Source organism: Ixodes scapularis, unplaced genomic scaffold (assembly GCF_016920785.2).
Source record: "Ixodes scapularis isolate PalLabHiFi unplaced genomic scaffold, ASM1692078v2 PGA_scaffold10__122_contigs__length_95168666, whole genome shotgun sequence".
Lineage (NCBI taxonomy): Eukaryota > Metazoa > Arthropoda > Arachnida > Ixodida > Ixodidae > Ixodes > Ixodes scapularis.
In genome coordinates, this window is record NW_024609836.1 from 56,050,212 (window position 1) to 56,068,013 (window position 17,802).

Here is a 17,802-nt window from a genome sequence, read left to right on the forward strand (position 1 = left end):
AGTTTAAGCACGCACACGCTGAGTCTGTAATTCGCAGCGAACGGTCTCCTAAAAATATAATATTGCACTGGTCTGCTGTCAACAGATCGCATGTTAGATGTGAACCATTGTAGCACTTTTGTAGCCTATTTGTTATTTTATTATGTGTGTGTTATATCTCATACTTTTGCTGAGCGATCAGGTATTTCACGCTGCCCCTGTTGCTAATAATCCAAATTCCTCGCAAACAGGCAAGAAGCTGCAGGTTCCCCAATAAACGGTGCTTGGACCACGACCGGTTTGGACAGCCGTCCCAGTGTTTAAGCCATCGTCGACGCAAGTGCACTCTTCGGAATCTGCCTTATCGTGGAGTCTACCGCTCAGGAACTTTGACGTCAGTCATCCTTGAATGCGATGTGTATTTACTAAGCAATAAAGCTACGTTTAACCTGAACTGCACGATTTCGTTTTGGAGATTTGTGGCTCGGGACCAAATGCAAAGGATAAGCCTTTAGTCCCAGGGGTCTAAATCCGACGGCGCAACGTTTAGACCCAGGGGTTCAGGTGCAAGGGCCTAACAGTTGGTCCTCGGGGTACATTTGAAATGGTGTAACAGTTGGTCCCAGGAGACCAAGTGCAAGGGCCTAACAGTTGGTCCTCGAGGTGCAACTGAAACGGTGTAACGGTTAATCCTAGCGGTGCAAGTGCGAGAGACTAATGGAGGCGCGCAACTGTTACTCCCCTTCCCGCTATTGCCCGAGGGGACTAATGGTTGTGGCAACACACTTGCTCCCTTCGGGGACTAAGTCGCGCTCCCCTTTTTCTTAGAGTGTAGTCAAGGGTCGAGCGTTGCTTCAATGTTGGACAAAAACTGTGAAGCGCAAGCACATCTGCGTCAAAATTATTCCGTCTGACGTACGAGCCGTCGGAATGACGGCCGGATCCGACATTCTTGCTCGTTCTGTGACGTCGAATCGGCGCTCCGGCGCGGGATCGGCTCGTTAGGCATTCGTCGCACGGCGGCCCGACTGTCGGGCAGCAGAAGCCAATGGCAGCCCGGATGGCGCAAACGTCATGTTGACGTCTTCTGACTATTGAATCGACCGGGATTTGGTGGCGTTGCACCAGGTATTTTCTTTAAAAAAGAAACAACAACAGCAAAAACGCATGCATCTTATTGGCATGTAGTGCACGCGGAAGCAGACATGTACAAGTTACTCAAAAAAAGTACTTAAAATAGGTTACTGAGTATTGGCCTCAAAAGCAATTTGAGTAGGGTAGAAGTTACTCAAATGGAGACTAATTTAGTAAATTATTAGCTACCGTAACAAAATAGCGAATTATTTTTGAAGTTACTTTTATATTTTTATAGCAACAAGAAAGTACATAAATTTTTTATTCGTTAGCAAAATTCTGCTGGCCAAATATAAAGCGGCTTGTGTTTTCACATAAATTCCTTAATAGCTGGTTCCGCTTCTGTGTGATTCATTGTTTCGGACTTTTTGTTGTCTGGTTAATAATGCACTGAGAATGTATGATTTCTACTTTCAGGTTTAGCACTGCCTGAGCTTGATTTTGCAGGCAGTGTTTGCTTGCTGAGAGTGTTGCGTAAAACACATCTAAAAGGTACTTGAAGTACAAAGTCAATTAGAGGTTCTGTACCATAATAATCTTAAAGGGATACTGAGCCGAAATTTCGAGCTCACTAAACAAGGCCGGGCGGATAGACGGGGAGCTGCAAAACCAAAAAATATCACTCATACGGCAATATATCTAAAGGATCGCCGTATTTTCTGGAAAAGAAGTGCGGGATTGAGCCCGGCCGACGAGGCCGACGAGACAAGGCACGTCACAATTCCCATTCTCTCTCCTCCTCGCTACGTCCCGTCAAGCTGGCTAACCGAAGCGAGGACGAGAGAAGCGAGGCCGCTTCTCCTCATTCTCAAATTCTCCCGGAGGACAGTTACGTCAAAGAACTCGCTTCATCGCGCCCTTCTTTTTCAGAAGTGCGGCCATCCTTTTGAGATATCGATGTACGAGTGATGTTTTGGAGTGTGTAGCGTCCCGTTCAACACTTCTGCAGCCTTACTTTGCGAAATCCAAATTTCGGTTCAGTATCCCTTTAAGTACAGCAGGCGCAATGTACTTCAAATCAAAGTTTCAGACATCCATCAAGGATTACAGTTGTCTGGAGGCCGTCACAAAAGGCATCGGCATGCCCGACAAGGCGACAGCCCCCCCCCCCCCCCCCCCCCAGCTCTCCACGGTCAGACAAAATGAAAGTCTCAGAGGACGAAAACTACTTGATCATGAAAGATTCAACATAAAATCAAATAAGCAGTACAAAACACTGTATACAAAGAAAAAAACAATGAACTAAAACCAGTTTGTCCCCTACGTTGGACAAACAACAAAGACGCACATCAATTCTCAGGCCTGCAAAAACACGGCAGACAAAGGGGCCACACACAACAACATAGTGCAGCCAGCCAGCGATCTCTACAAAGATATTTCTTTACGCCCGCGGAGAAATGCTGCACAAAAAACAGCAAACGCGCACAGCAAGATAAAAATAATAATAAAAAACTTGTTATTTTTGAAGGGACAATAGATAAATATTTATGTCTTTTGTTAAAGCTTGTATAGATATACCTTCCAGAATAATGGTCATGAGATCAGGGTGGTCATTCAGAGGTATATGTATTTGATAATCTAATTTTTGTATGCCATAGTTTGTGCGTATTTCTTGCTTTCTGTAGCTCGTGTGCCGAAAATTGTAGAGATGATCTTTCCAAACATATGTACTAAAAAAGACAGTTGGTTCTAATTTGATCTGTATATAAATTAATAAAGATAACTGCTTATTTATAACATTTTACAACCTTGTATGATGCCCATTCATACCTTTTTTTACTTTATTTCATCTGGTATGGATTGCTCCAGGGGTAATCGGAGGAGCAGCAGTTTTTTCTTTTTCGGAAATGGCGGCAAGTATTGGATAAAGTCAAGTCGCCAGGTGTATTTCTTTAACTCTCGCTGACGAACTATTTAACACAATATACTTGTAAGGCACTCATTCTTATCGGTCTTATAGCCGACATTACTTCACTCAGAGAAATGACCAGATGACGTCTCGAAAGTCGACAGCGCGTTTTAACATGAGGATACCGCATTTTTTTGTTTCCGAATTTGGGGAATGTTCTTAAAAGTCTGGAATTTTGCTTTCTTCAGAAATCACCAGAAATAAAAATATTTTAGTAAACTACAAGTACATTCTCAGAGAATGTACTCCAAGTAAAGTGCAAGTTTTCGAATCCTACTTAAAATAGTACTTTAAATAAGTAAATAGTACTTCCCATTCGAGCTTTTTTTAATAGATACTGTAAAACCCTTAATGTTCGCGAGCCCTCAATTTTCGCGAATTTCAGGAATTGAAGAATTCGCGAAATTTAAGGGCGCGCGAAAATTTCGGTCCTTAAGATTTTCATTGCAGGCGTCTGGAATTCGCGAATTTTAGTGGTCGCGATTATGTCATCTGTGACCGATTCGCGAAAAATAGGGGCCGCGAAAATAAAGGGTTTTACAGTATATTGTTTTGTAAAAACGTTGTAAAAAACATTTTGTAAAAACGTATCGAACGATCTTCGAATGTTGGAAGACCTGCGTATGCTGAATTCTGGGAGGAAAGGCAACGCAAAAAGGTCACCTGTGCGTTCCCCTTTAGCACGTGATTCTCCAAGTACAGCACAAACTACAGGAGCACCAGATGGGCCTCAGAGCTAGTGCTTCATTTTATTGCCTCCTTCGAGTGAAGCTGCAGGGTATACACCTCCTGTATCTGGCGAGAGTTCCTACGTTGCGGAGAAACGAGGAAAACACCTTTCTTTAAATGAGTCAAGTGTCCTTGAGCTTCAGGGAAACTAGAGAAATGCCAGTTTTCGGGGCTAATCCCGCGTTTACTGGGCCTCACTTGAGACGTGTCTGTCAGCTCATTTTTGTGCAGCAATGTTTGTTGACCATCAAACCTATAATTCAAAAGTAATTTGTAATTTGAGTAGAAGTTACTCGAAAGAAGTAATTAAAGTATACTACCTACCGAAATAAAAATGTAATTGAAAGTTGCTAAACTTTTGAGAAAAGTAGTTAAACTACGGTAAATTGAGTAGAGTAGTTGAACTACGTACAAGTCTGCGCGGAGGCTTGCCTGTGACGTCGAGTTGAATGTCTAACGTGCTCGAAAATATCCGGAGCGCAAGTTCGTCTGCTTCTTGCACAGGGGCAGGGTGTAAGATAGACAGGTGGGGAAACGGCCCATAGAAACCTACCGCAGGGCCGTGACCGGATTGTGTACTCGTCTGCTTGCGGGTACCCCCGATTTGCGACAGATGGCGCTGCGGCGAGAAGAAAAAAATTGGAATCGAATTTGCATGGAATTTTATGGGAGAGTGCGCAAAATAAACCGAGAGCACGACAGTCCTCCATTGAAAATCCACGAGAAAGCTTCTTAGTCAGTTTAGCCGATCACCACCGTTCGCCCGCCCGGAGTGAGAGTTCGCGTTGCTCCACATATATGGCGCCACAGAAAAAGAGAAAACCGAGGGGGCAGTGTTGTACGGAACGGCGTTCCAAGGAACGGCGTTCCTGGAACGCGTTCCTTTTAGGAGGAACGAAGGAACGCCGCCGTTCCATTTTGCATCGCTGGAACTGGAACGGGAACGCGTTACATTTTTACTGGAACGGAAAGAGTAACCGCGTTCCTTTTTTCGTCCAGTGGGGTAATTTTTATTTTATTTCTAACAGGGAAAGTTTGAATGTACAAAAACAATATCTTTACGAAGTGCAGAATCTCGTCAACTTTTTGGCAACTAATCTTATGGACTATTTTCTGTTTTCCTCGCTTGCTAAAAGTTTTCGGGTGCAGAAGAGCTGGTGGGCGTTGATTCTTTTTTGAGTGCCCGAAACTGCGGTGCACAAAGCAAAACTTTTAGTCGTAGGAAAAGGCAAAAAAGGAGGGCCGTTTCAAACTCAGCCCCTTTCTTTGGTCCCGCGAATCCTCATACACTCAGAAATCTAAGGCCGACTACAGCCATTTCTGAACTTCATAACAAGACCTACAGTTACAACAAAATCACAGGTTGGCAGACATCGAACGCAGCCTTGTATCCCAAACTTATTCACTTAAAAAATGCAACTTTTTTTTTTCCTTTTTTTTTATTTTTGAGCTGAACAACAAATTCAACGTTCACAAAGAAGCATTTGTAGTTTTCAAGACTGACCTTCCAAAAGCCCTACACTTTTTCTCACATGCTCGTCTTGCGGACAGCAACATCGAGACGCCACTATTGCCAAGTTCTAACGAGGGACTTTGTTAAATTGAAATGTTTAAGGTTGTTATAAAATGCTCGTGCAATGTGGGGTAAAAGTACATTCGTCTCGTCTGAATCGTCCACTACAAACATGAATATGGTTAAAAGCGGAAATTTTTAACTTCAATATATCAACAAATGAAACCCTGCTTCCGCTTGTTTTCTTCTCCTGGTGCCTTTCCATCACGACATACAAACTTGTATGCTGCCTAATAATGGGATAGATAAAAAACTGCTTGATTTAATTAAATCTGGTAATCATCAAAACCCAAATGTAACGTATATGTAACGACACGTTCCATTTTTTAAACTGTAACGGGAACGAGTTCCTTTTTCACGGATGGAACTTGTAACGGAAACGCGTTCCAAAAATCAGAAGGAACGAGGAACGAGCTTTGGTTCCCTTTTTTGAGGAACGTGTACAACACTGCGAGGGGGACACAATCCGGTCGCTCATTTGGCTCTCGTTTCCCCACCTGTCTATCTTACACCCTGCACAGGGGTTAAGATGACGTTTGAACGCCGACTTCTTGTTAGAACTCGGCGTTCTTATTGAATCACCCTCATACTATCTATATCTTCAAAGGTTAGAAGTTAATAAGAAAGCATAAGTAAGCGTCAAATAAGTTTGGCGCTAGTAAAATTATTGTTGAATTTTCGAGAAATATTCTGTGCCTCATAATATGAACATAATTTTATTTACGAGAACAGGTATTCCAACTTCCGGTGTGCGCTCTGAAGCAGCTAGATCACGATAAAGTGATCTGCATACCTTGTGTGTCGCTCTATTTATGTTTTCTTTACCTTGAAAACCTAAATTGTTTCAATGAGATATGAAACAAGCCCACTTCCTTTTGCGTGGCGTAATTTAACAAAGTTGTAATTAGGCTACAATACAAATAGGAATACCTCTAATTTCCATCGTTATCAGTACTCTATTTACTCCTTACTTTGCATAATATTGCATCTACTGATACATTTAACAAATTATGCACCCTTCTCCAAACGGAATACATAAATCAGTAGGTCTTTTGCGAACGAGCCTAGAAAATATATTAACACCAATGTCATATTCTCTAAAACGTTTAAAACTACAAAACAAAAACATGTAAACGACATTTAATATTTCGCTTTTATCGACCAATAGTCTCTTTCTATTTTTATTTTTTCTACCTATATTTAGGGTGATTCAGAAACATTTTCACCGATAGTGCAGCCGAGAAACTTCGTCAGAAACACTCATGTGTGTGCTTAATATACAAGACAATGCGATTTTTTGTGACATTATTGTGGACCCGGCTAATGTTTTTCTCAGATCGGTTTTTCTTATAATTTGTCATGTAATTATTTCTGATTCAGTTTCTTTTTAATTTATTTTTAACTTCCACCATCTATGCAAATTACCACTAGTCTAGGGCGCGTGTTTATTTGCATAACTGTCATACCACAAATCTCTGCCCAAATTTTGAATTAATATTTCAAATTCTCAACATAAGACATAATCCTCTTTATTTAATTCCACGGGCTAGGAGTACATATGTAGCCTGGCAGTCTACCACCGAAGTGGGGAATCCGTTTCATCAAGGCATGGAAGGCTTTTCCTGGGCAGTCCCTGCAGTTTGCATCCGACTGGCCGTGTAGGGAGTAGGTAGGTCTGATTTTTCCCTGGAAACCAAAGTGGCGAATATTGAAATGCGTGAGTAGCAGCGAGCCGTCTGAGATGAGGGCGCGCAAAAGAAATAAGTGGAAAAATGTATATCATTATTTACTCGTAAAGTGTTGGCGTCACTTGAGCCTTTACATATAAAAGCTTCCGGGAACAAATATATAGTTACAAAAGTAATGTACAGTGGCCCAATTTTTTAATACTATCACCGGCGGGACGGCCAGCGCTGTGCCGTGGAGAAATGCGGCGTCGCGGGAGAGATTAGGCGCGTGCGCACAAAGCTCTTTTCGTTGCGAGCGTCGTCTGCTAGGCTATTCCGTTGACCGCACAGAGCCCCTGCTCATTACCTGCTGGCATAGCTAACCACCTTTAAAGGGATACTTCAACGAAATTTGAAATATACCCGCCGCGTTCAAAAATAGGTTGAATATGGTCCACAATATCCGTAAATGACAACCGCACGTTTTTATTTTGAGCATGGGGGCTGTATTTTTCGTCATAAACGGCCCACTCTGGCAAGCGCTCGGAGAAGGCCAGCGGAGACCACGTGACATCCAACGCAATCATGACGTAGTTCGTCTCAGGATAAGCAAAGCTACGGCGAGGCTGACGTCGAGAGGATGGCCTAGTCGTTCCAGTCACCGAAGCGGCTGCTTTTGTATGAATTTTGAGTGACGGGTTAATCTTCTGTAATCTTGTAGGGGGACAATAGCGACTTCTGCGACACACAAAAGGCATTCTCGGAAAGAGGGGAGTTCCTCCTGCCCCTCTTCTCTGGTCGTGGCCGGAGGCGAGACAACTTCCGTACTAGCTGTCAAGGTTTCTAGACGGGCATTACAAGCGAGGCGTTAGCGACGTCCACCAGGTGCTCTTTGCTATTCGTTTAATTCGTTTTAAAAAATTCCTTTTCGTGACTTTTTAACAAGATATTGGTATGTTCGACCTGATGCTGCTCCTTTGAATACATATAGACCAAAAATTGAGTGCGGAAATTTCGTTGTAGTATCCCTTTAAGCAAAGATCTGGACGGCGCTTGTTTGCGTGATACTGCCCAGGTGTGGCATAAACCGCGCGTCATTTCGAGTTTAATTTACCGTTTTTTTTCATTTCATGTTTGTGTTTACTTTTGTGAACACCAACAGAAATGAAAAATACGGTGATGTGACAAACTGAATGCAACGATGCATTAAACTATATACCGCAGACAATGCTACGAGGCACCGAAGTCAATCCAGTGCTTTCACCCTGCCACGTGACATCGTGCTTCCCCGTGCAGTTGTACCCAACGGGAAAGCCACGTGGCACACTTTTAGCGATAGACTGGCCGAGGTGGCTCGTAACGTCGGCTGCGGTACAACACAAAGTGAAACGGATTATCAGGGTTTGCGCTTGGTCTTTTGTATTATCAACTGCGTTGTGGCTGTCGTCATCTAGCCTATGCAGCCGGATAGTCACACTTTTCATTGACCAGTGAACGCCCGCACATTTTTATGCCTCCTCGAGTGCCCATAAAAACACGGGAACGTGTTGCCAGAATGTCGGTGGACGGCATGACGCAAAGGGATATAGCAACAACGGTCCGGGTTACACAGGCTAAGGTCGATAGGATTGTGAACGCATTTCAAGAGGAGGGGCGTATCGGCGATCCACTTAGACATTGCGAGCGCCTTGCCCTCTTTTGCTACGGAACAGGGGCTGTGTGCGATCAACGAAATAGCCTGGCAGACGACGCTCCCACGAGAAAGGGCTTTACGCGCACGCGCTTAATCTCTCCCGTATCGCCGCACGCCTCCGCAGCACGTCGCTGGCTGTTCCGGCGGTCGCCGCTCGCTTGATATTATTAAAAACATTGGGTCACTGTACACCCCCAAACAAGCAACTTTATTTTTGAAATTACCGTATATGACCTTACACAAAAATGCATTCTTTGGCTTAAAGGAAGAAAAGCTACACATCCATTGAAACTTTTTGTTTTGCATCTGAGTGGTACATTCTATTTTAAATTGAAAACCGAACCTTCTAGGCGAGGTCGCTGTGGTAGCAACAAATTTTAGTATGAGTTTCTAATCCCCAGCAAGGTTCCCATATTATCTACTAGATCATAGATAAATTCATACATTACAAAGTGGAAAACCTTTTCTGTGTTTAATTATCATACTGATTTTCAAAACAATTTTATAGTGTGCTCTACATGGTGAGTTCCGATAAGAGAACTCACCTGGACGAATATTTTGAGTAGATAAAAAAGCTTTACTGAAGCACATGTTAAAAATGGCTTGTTTAAACATAAAGTAAAACACACCTCTGCCGAAAAATCACTGCGCCACGGACGTATCAAGAAATTTAATACAACAAAATATAGTTTTTTTATATATACTTTTGAATGTTTGCGAAGTGAGAACATTATGCATACCAACTTAATGCCACATTCAATGAGGTTCTGGGCGGCCTGTAGCATAAGATCATTGGGAACTTGGCGTGAGTAGTCTCCGACGAAACCAAAAGACACGGACTTGTTGTTGAAGCCCACTGTGTGGGCTCCAATCTTATTCCAGCCACGGCCCACAAACACCATTCCGTTGCTTCCAATTATAAAGTTGTAGCCGATGTCATCCCATCCTGCGTGTCCCGCAACGCCATGTAGCTCTCAGTTGCATGTATTTTCATTGACTACGAAATCCGCACATATCCTTATTGGCTCACCTGTAGTCTTGTTACCGTATTTCTTCAATTACTTTCAACGTAGTACTTCTATTTACTAGAACAGAGGGATATATGGCACATTTACAGGGAATTTAGTTTTAATTCGAGTGGATTTTTTTTTTATTTCGTGAAAGTTATTTTAACGCTGTCTGTGCAAGTGAGTTATACGGCCTGTACATAATATAGGAGGCTCATTGTCGCAAAACGTCGGATCATTCTCTGAAGATGGTCAATTCCCTTCTTAATAAGTAAACAAAAACATATGGCTCCAATTAGAAACTTGCGGAACGTCATCACAAACCACTTAATTAGTCTATATTGAAGCACTTGGTAAGCGGCCCGGGGGGGGGGGGGGGGGGGGGGGTTGCTAGGTCTTCACACGTTGGCGCGTCCGAAAACACAGAGGATCAAATTTTAATGCATGCTTTTAGAACCACAAACGTTGTACCTGTTGCGTGACTAGAAACTTTAGCGCACCCTAGCTCACGCCTACCGCGTGCTTCCAGTTTCTCTAGAATTGGCTGATTTATTGGTTTTCGATGACTCTCAGCGAGTTTTTTTTATTATAACTACGTGTTTCGTTTCACAAGCTCTAAAAGGTATTGAACTTATTTCAGTTCATTATTCGACTTATCGTCACGATTAGGGTTGTGCCCGTTACCGAAAAAAAGTAACGAAATAGCGTTACTCGTTAGTTTGGTAAAAAAGAACGCGTTATTGAGCTACGTTACTTTTTTACAAACGTAACGATATACCGTTACCGTTACTTTTCAAAAATAACGAACGTTACTTTTACGTTACTTTTACGTTACTTTTGTGTTCGAGTACATATGTTTGGCAGAGATGTATGATAAGCCTCCTAAACAAGCTTCGATAAAGATAGACATTTACAGAGTGGTTTCATTGTGTTTTGATGCGCGAAGCAGCTTAATTTTCTGCATGCAGAGTAGGCATTGAAACTAAATTATTTGATTCAGTCTCCTTTAGTCGATACATTTCATTCAGACCTGGCCATGGCGACGGAGTTTTGTTGTTCATGCCCATCTCACACGCAGAATGAGTCGGAGTTGTAGTCAATCGGCTTTTATAAACTACAGCATGCGAACGGGGACTGCTGGAACACAACCAGCCAACCAACATCCCTCATCTTTACGCCGGTTTTAGTAACAGTCCGGTTCATACTATGACCAGACTGATTTGCTTCTCTATGTGGAACAGGACACCGGTTACCAGCGCACTGGTTATAATCACTTGCTGCCTCTTACCAGCAGTAGCTCTTAGTTTTTCTGCGAAAAAAAAAAAAGGTTTCGTGTTTGTAAGTTGTCTTTCCAGTTTTAAAACTTTTATTTTTTTATTATGACCTTAGGGAATTAAAGACTAATCAAGTGAAAGATTCTTCTGTGAACTAAAGTGGGTGAGGAACTTTCAGGCAGTGAGGGGGAGAGCGAGGTTAAAAAATTCCACAAAGGGTGTTTCTTTTTTGCTTTTTTTTTTGTAACTAGAAAAACGAGCAAATCACTTCGACACTAGTTGTCCACTGTTGTAAACGGATGTCTCTCCCCCCCCCCCCCCCCCTCTCCTCCCGCTGTCCACCTCTGCTGCACAAAGCAGAGGGGGAAAAGGAGAGAGGGGAGGGGAGGGGGCTGTAACCCAGTCGTTCGTTCAAGCCTTGTGGATGGTGACACTATGAAAAAAAAAAAAAGAAAAAAAGGAGGACGAACGGAATTAGCTGCTAGCCGAAGGTTTTTTTCGCCTTCGAGAAGCGAGTTTTTTTGTTTTTTTTTTAAGTTTACTATGACGGAAGCTGGTTCCGTCCAGGGATATGGTATTGCAGGATTTTGAGATGGATGGGTGAATAGATGGACTGATAAGTGAAAAACTCACCGTTTTAGGAAATCGAAGGTTAAGAAGGCTTAGCAGCAAGAAACGGCATTGCGTGCTCGAGCGCAAGTAGTTGCCCCTCGAGCAGAGAAGCTAGATCCTCCATTGAGCTTAGTGACCTACATTTAGTTCCCCTAACGTCTCCAGTTGTATGCACAAAATTGCTATTCTAAACGTTAGATCAGGCGTCGTGACCTTTTCCCAAATACCTAATGTAATTCACCAGTTTTGGTCAAAAGTAACGAGTAACGAGTAACGTAATTTGATAGCCGATACCGTAAAAAAGTAACGAAAATACTTTACTCGTTAGTCATTCAGAATACTAACGAGTACGTTACTGCGTTAGCGAAAAATGTAACGCGTTACCAGTAACGTCGTTACTAGTAACGCGTTACCTCCAACACTGCGATTAGCCCCCAATATAATGTCTCTCTGGGCGTATAACTCAGCTGCAAAACCCGCATCATTCTATCCTTTTGAACATAAATCTATTCCGAATTAGAATTAAACACTTATAAACAGGTAATTTTTATCCAACGTTGTCCTTGTGCTTAAGCTACCTGGTGATCTTCTTCTCCTTTGTCCTCTTGCAGCAGGACAACGGGAAAAAAACTAGTACATTGTGTAACAACCTTCTTGACATGAGGAAAGAAACATATTACATTATTTGTCCAGTAAATCTATCAAAATTCATATAAATAATTTCATGTGTATACATATAGGTTCTTATCAAAGCAATATTGACCTTTTATGGCTGAGATCTGTGGCAATCGCAGAAATCAGGACAAAAACGTTTCGAATCCTGGCCACGTCCCTCGTCACTCCAGCTAAGAAATGCCGGGTAACGACAACAGTTGCCGATTACTCTTATCTCTATTGACGAAGGGCCTACAAGGTTCAGGAACGTTTTCTTTCTGATTTCTGCGGCCACCGCAGAAGATCCGAATCATCTATAGTCGGTGACAGGTGAAGTATGAAGTGGAAGCTCTTCCCACATCTTACCACTTTAGCAGAGTGAACGCTGGAGAGGAGGTCGCCTCCTCTCCAGCGTTCGCTCTGCTAAAGTGGAAAGAGGTGGGAGGAGCTTCCACTTCATACTTAACCTGTCACGGAAGATTGTTGTGATGTTTTTAATCTCAAGTGCTTGTTTTTTTTTAACCATCGCATCTTACAGTTTCCTATATAATATTTTATATTTTGAAATGGTTATTTGACACATTTATAATTTTACTAGGGTAGCTAGTGATCTGTTCATTGCGGGAAAACATAAAATTGGAATAATATTATTAAGTATAGTAATACTCTAGGATATAAGGACTTCCAGCTAAATTTCGTGTTTCTCTTGAAAGACCTATAAGAAGAATCAGAAGGTAAGAGCTTAAAATGTTTTTCCCTGAGCTCACCTTGAGTTTTCTGGTGCACTATCTGCCATTTCAAAACTATTTGGGAACATGTTTTATTAGAAAAACACTGTTCTCGTCCAGTATGATGATAGAACACATAAGAGACGCCACGTTTTACGCTGAGATAGTTTTCAGCCTTGGGCGGTCTTGCGCCCCACTCTTTTCGAAGCACGTGCGATATCTTCTTGCAAACGTCCAATTCCCAATCCTCGAGACCGTAGTAATCGGACCTGGTTTTTCCGTGAATATGAGTCCGTCTGGGGCCTCGTGGTAGAACTGTATGCCCCCAAAGTTTACCTGCTGATAAAAGAAAAGATAATATCGATCGATTTTGTAATTAAGCACCATGAACTTTGCACTCGTCTCCTCATATTCAGATGGCGTCGTCATAGATATAGCCGTTATTCCTGAGTAGTAGGATGAACGTTATGCAGCGGCGTCTAATGTTTTCTACCTTCGTGTATGAAGTATCGGCGAAGAGATCCATTTATTGGTGGCGAATCGTTCAGCTTGTTTTCCCAGAGCTCGCTGTTCATCCAGAAGGCCCGTGAACTGGAGTCTCACCATACCCTCGATTGGGCGCTGGGCACATATTGGGCATGAACGCTAGCCTAAGACACGGCTACGTCAGCTGTGTCCTGCGTCAGAATAACAAACGAATATTTCATGTTGTTGTCGACCCGACGAGCATAGTTCTCAGGTTATCCACTAGGGGCGTGATAGTTGAAACCCTTCCCCGATAGACTGCAAAATAAAAGGGAGCTTCAAACATCGTCCTTTTCCCCCGCTTTCAACGGTGAATACGAAAGGATTTGAAGGTTTGTCTTCAGAAGATGCCGCCTGAGAACGGACTGTGGTTCTCAAAGTTGTGACAGGCGTTATCAGAAAGTTCAGCTTATCATCCACCTACCTCCACATCAATTAGATTATAACCTTGACGTGAAAAAGCAAGGTCTGGACCGAAAACACACGCATCCTTAGAGCATATAACACTAGCCAATGGCATAAAATGTTAGCCAGCCAGTGTCATGCGCCACCACCTTGTGTGTTGGACAGTCTGTTAACCTACCACCAAATAGAGCAAGCGGGAGTTCCCGCTTGTTCTTTTTGTTGTCTGTTTCTTCCCTCAGCTCGACGGTTAGTCCTAATTAAACATGTGACTCCATGGAGGGTACGACTCATCCCTCCTCCCTGTGCACGTCGGTTTAGCCACGCTTGACGCCGCAACACTGTGGTACTTAATAACCAACATAGAATTCGTGACGTCATGCAACGCGACGTGATCACCTGACGCGATGTCATGGTGTCAACTTGTAGTGGCGCGTGATAGCACATGGGGTCATTTCACGTGACATTAATTCCATTGGTTATTGATATTAATCTGAATTTAAAAAAAAATTAGATAATATCAGTAACCAGTACCTTCTTAAGTCACCCAAAAGTTTTTTAATGTTCCAAAAACAAATTTTAACAATCGCTACTTAAATACTGCATTACATACGTGTCCTATGACTTCGGAGATAAAGGTCGTCATACTGTATTGGCCGATATTTCTGAAATTTGTTTGGTGTTGAAAATTGGATTCCCACGAACGCAAGGCACGACGATTCATATTGGGTCTTTTAAACGACGGAATTTTGTGTCTTGTAAGGTGTGTTTTGCTATTCATTTATTTAGACGATGCTTAATGACACGGGCTCACGAGTTCTTATGTGCCTGAAGTACGGTGCCACCGCTTATTTAGTGGGCTTCGTTTAAAGGACGTATGCAAATAATTTTTTTTAAGCAGTCTCGTTGGAAAAAGTATGTCATAAAATTAATTCACAAACCCCAAAAAAGTTATCGAGCTTTATTTACGGCGCGAAACGAATTTGTAGTTGGCGCCTGCAGGAGCCCACGGAGAAGGGGCTACTGACTGGCCACTAGTCACGTGGTACACGTGTGCGCCACCACCGCCGAACGTTGCGTCGGAGCCGTTCAGCGCCACCGCTGAAAGCGTTCTTTATATATATATATATATATATATATATATATATATATATATATATATATATATATATATATATATATATATATGCAGACAGTAATTTCAAGTATGGTTTCAAATAAAAAAGAAGAAAGAAAAACCTTTACGAATCCTTTCCAGTCAAAAAAAAATATTTTGAAAAATTAATCAACATCATCATTACATCACGTCTTTTCTCCGTGCCCCAAGGGAGTACTTGGGCGCGCCGCAGCCGTCAGTTTCTGAACTGCGCACATGTCTATCACGTGCTGCTTGCGCTCCTTTGGGAGCTTCCTATGTGCTCTAGAAGTTGCTAATTAATCCTTGCTTTCTTTTGCACTTAAAGCGAAGATTAGTAAGCAACTTTTAGAGGCCGTAATAAGCTCCCAAAATAGCGCAAGTACACACGTACTTGCGCTCAAGTACGTAATGGCATGTCGTTTAACACCTGGGACTATGGTGCGGAAGAGGAAAAAACTTTTAGTTAAAGCAACAGACACGGGAGGGAACGTTCACTTTTGTGTCTGTTCAACGCTGTTTAAAATTCACCCTAGCGAAAAACCTCAATGTGGCCGATGCGCGCACGTTGGTTGATCAATGGACGGGGGAAGTATATGACGCAAGGTGATAGTTGCTGACTGAAGGCGGCCAAGTCATATCTTCGCATTGTTGTATACATATAGTGCTCGCTTTTTTCCAGTGGTGAACTATTGATGGCAGCTTAGTGTAAATATGATGGCTCCGTGTTTGGCGAAATGTAAGTGTGATGGCACCCATGTGAAAGTTTGATGGCTGCGTGCATAGCAATTATAAGGATGACAGCAAGTTACAGAAACCGTCTTGATTCTGTGTATGACGATGATAGTGTATTATGGGTCTTGTTGGAAGTTAATAAGTAGCCTGTTTGTTTCCGCTAATTTTTTCAAATATGACTGTTGCACACTTGCGAATTTCGTAAAGACAGGTATTAAAACAAAAGTTATTTGTGCTATTAGATTCTGCGACAATTTATACTAATGTTAATTTGAATGTGGAGAGAGCTTGGCAAAATGTGTATGCACACATTAGGATTGATATTATCAGGTGCGGGTTTCAGGCAATCTTCTCAAGCATCCTTCTATAAAAAACGGGCGTGAGGCTTCTGCAGCTGAACGTCTCAGGAGTGCGATGGTCTACGATGATTTTTATTGCATCCTTATTATTTTCCGAACGACGAAAATAATCGCTGTTTCATTTATTCACGCCATAGAGGCAAAAAACGAAAACGGCAGTTACGCATGCCACTTGTACAACTACATAAGTTGGTGCCCCCATTGCGTGCCCTGTACAAATAATTGTTTTGCAGGAGCTCTTCCTCGAGCACGTCTACATCGTTGTTCTGATGCGCGCTTAATATAATCTAGCTTGTCATGGTTCGGATTCTTGAGAAACCTTCAGTAATTTATTAAGTTATAAATGCCACCAGAATCGTTTTTAATTTGTTTCTGATTGCGCGTTTTCTGTGAACAAGCTAAAGTGGACAAGAGAGCTAGCATAGTAGCCATTTTCTAAATTGAAAAAAATTATATTTTTAAATCCTGGCACAATTAAGGCATGCTCACCAAGAGGAAACATATGATATTTACTAAATTATAAGCATTCGAGGTGCAATATAAATGTCTCACACTTACTACGATCACAATGATTAAAATTCAGGTACATTTGACTTGCCAACACGAAAGAGGGATTCTTGAACGTCTTAGCATATTTAGAGAAATATCTATAATCTATTTTATTTATTTGTCTATATTGCCAGCTTCAATATAGACTTCAAGGCAGGAAGCAGGCAACAAGACAAAACCCAGGACAAAAAGTAAAACAAAACAATACATTGCAGGCCATGTCTCCTCAAAGAATTGCTTAACAAGCACGTCTTTTGTAATGACACCCTCGGCAGTAAATGCAGGCATTATTATCTTATTGTCTCCTTTTGTAATATATATACATCTTAGGATAAAAAAAAATAACACTTACCATATCAACTTGTAAAAAAACGCTGCAGAATGCATTTCCGCAAAAAAAAAAATTAAACTTGGAGCTTCACACAAGACAAAGTCAAAGAGCATCGTCTACAATTGGCAAGCACCAGAGAAGTTCTAAGAATCACGTTGGGCCACTCTATACTTGCGCTGACATTGAACCATCTTTATTATAAAGTGAAGCAATAAATGAAAACACCATTCTTAAATACCCGGATTCATAAAAGGAGTGAGAATGCCTTTAAGTCAAATTCCAGCACTTGTCACAGGTTCATGGGAACGATTAATACAAGCGAAAGGAGGAGTGAATGTTGTCCCAACAGAACCATGAAAGTTCAAAGACAAGCTAAATAAAATATTTAAAAATATTGTTGCAAACAAATCAGCTCTCACGAACGTAAAAAAAAAAAAATAATAATACACGATCTTAGAGTGAAACTTACGTCCTGTTATTGCAGCCGACGCCGTTGATGCATCCTTACCCGATGTCGTTTCGAAGACGAGGAGGACGGACGTGAGCACAGCTGCGCTAATGCTGCTCATCTCTTTTTTGAGAACTACTCCCAGTTCTTGCAGGCTAGAGCATTGATTTCAATTGCGGCGGAAAACTATCATCCTTCTTGTATAGAAAGGGAATTCCACTTAATAAGTAAAAGGAAAAACAAAGTCACGTGATCTAGCTATGTATTTTTTGTGCTTACGATAAATGCATAGAAAGAAGAGTACTGAGCATAGAGTCGATATAAGAAACAAAAAAAGGGCGAATCCGCACATTACTACA

General features: G+C 41.9%; 1 protein-coding gene across 1 annotated transcript; it reads right to left on the reverse strand.

Annotated features, from left to right (window-relative positions):
• Positions 1–6,857: 6,857 nt before the first annotated feature.
• Positions 6,858–17,564, reverse strand: LOC8050403 (peptidoglycan-recognition protein 2). Its single transcript, XM_029983829.2, has 4 exons — positions 17,465–17,564; positions 12,999–13,295; positions 9,425–9,630; positions 6,858–7,010 (listed from the first exon to the last, which is right to left on the reverse strand). The coding sequence occupies exons 1-4, from the start codon at positions 17,562–17,564 to the stop codon at positions 6,858–6,860; spliced, it is 756 nt and encodes a 251-aa protein (XP_029839689.2).
• Between the last annotated feature and the right edge of the window lie 238 nt (positions 17,565–17,802).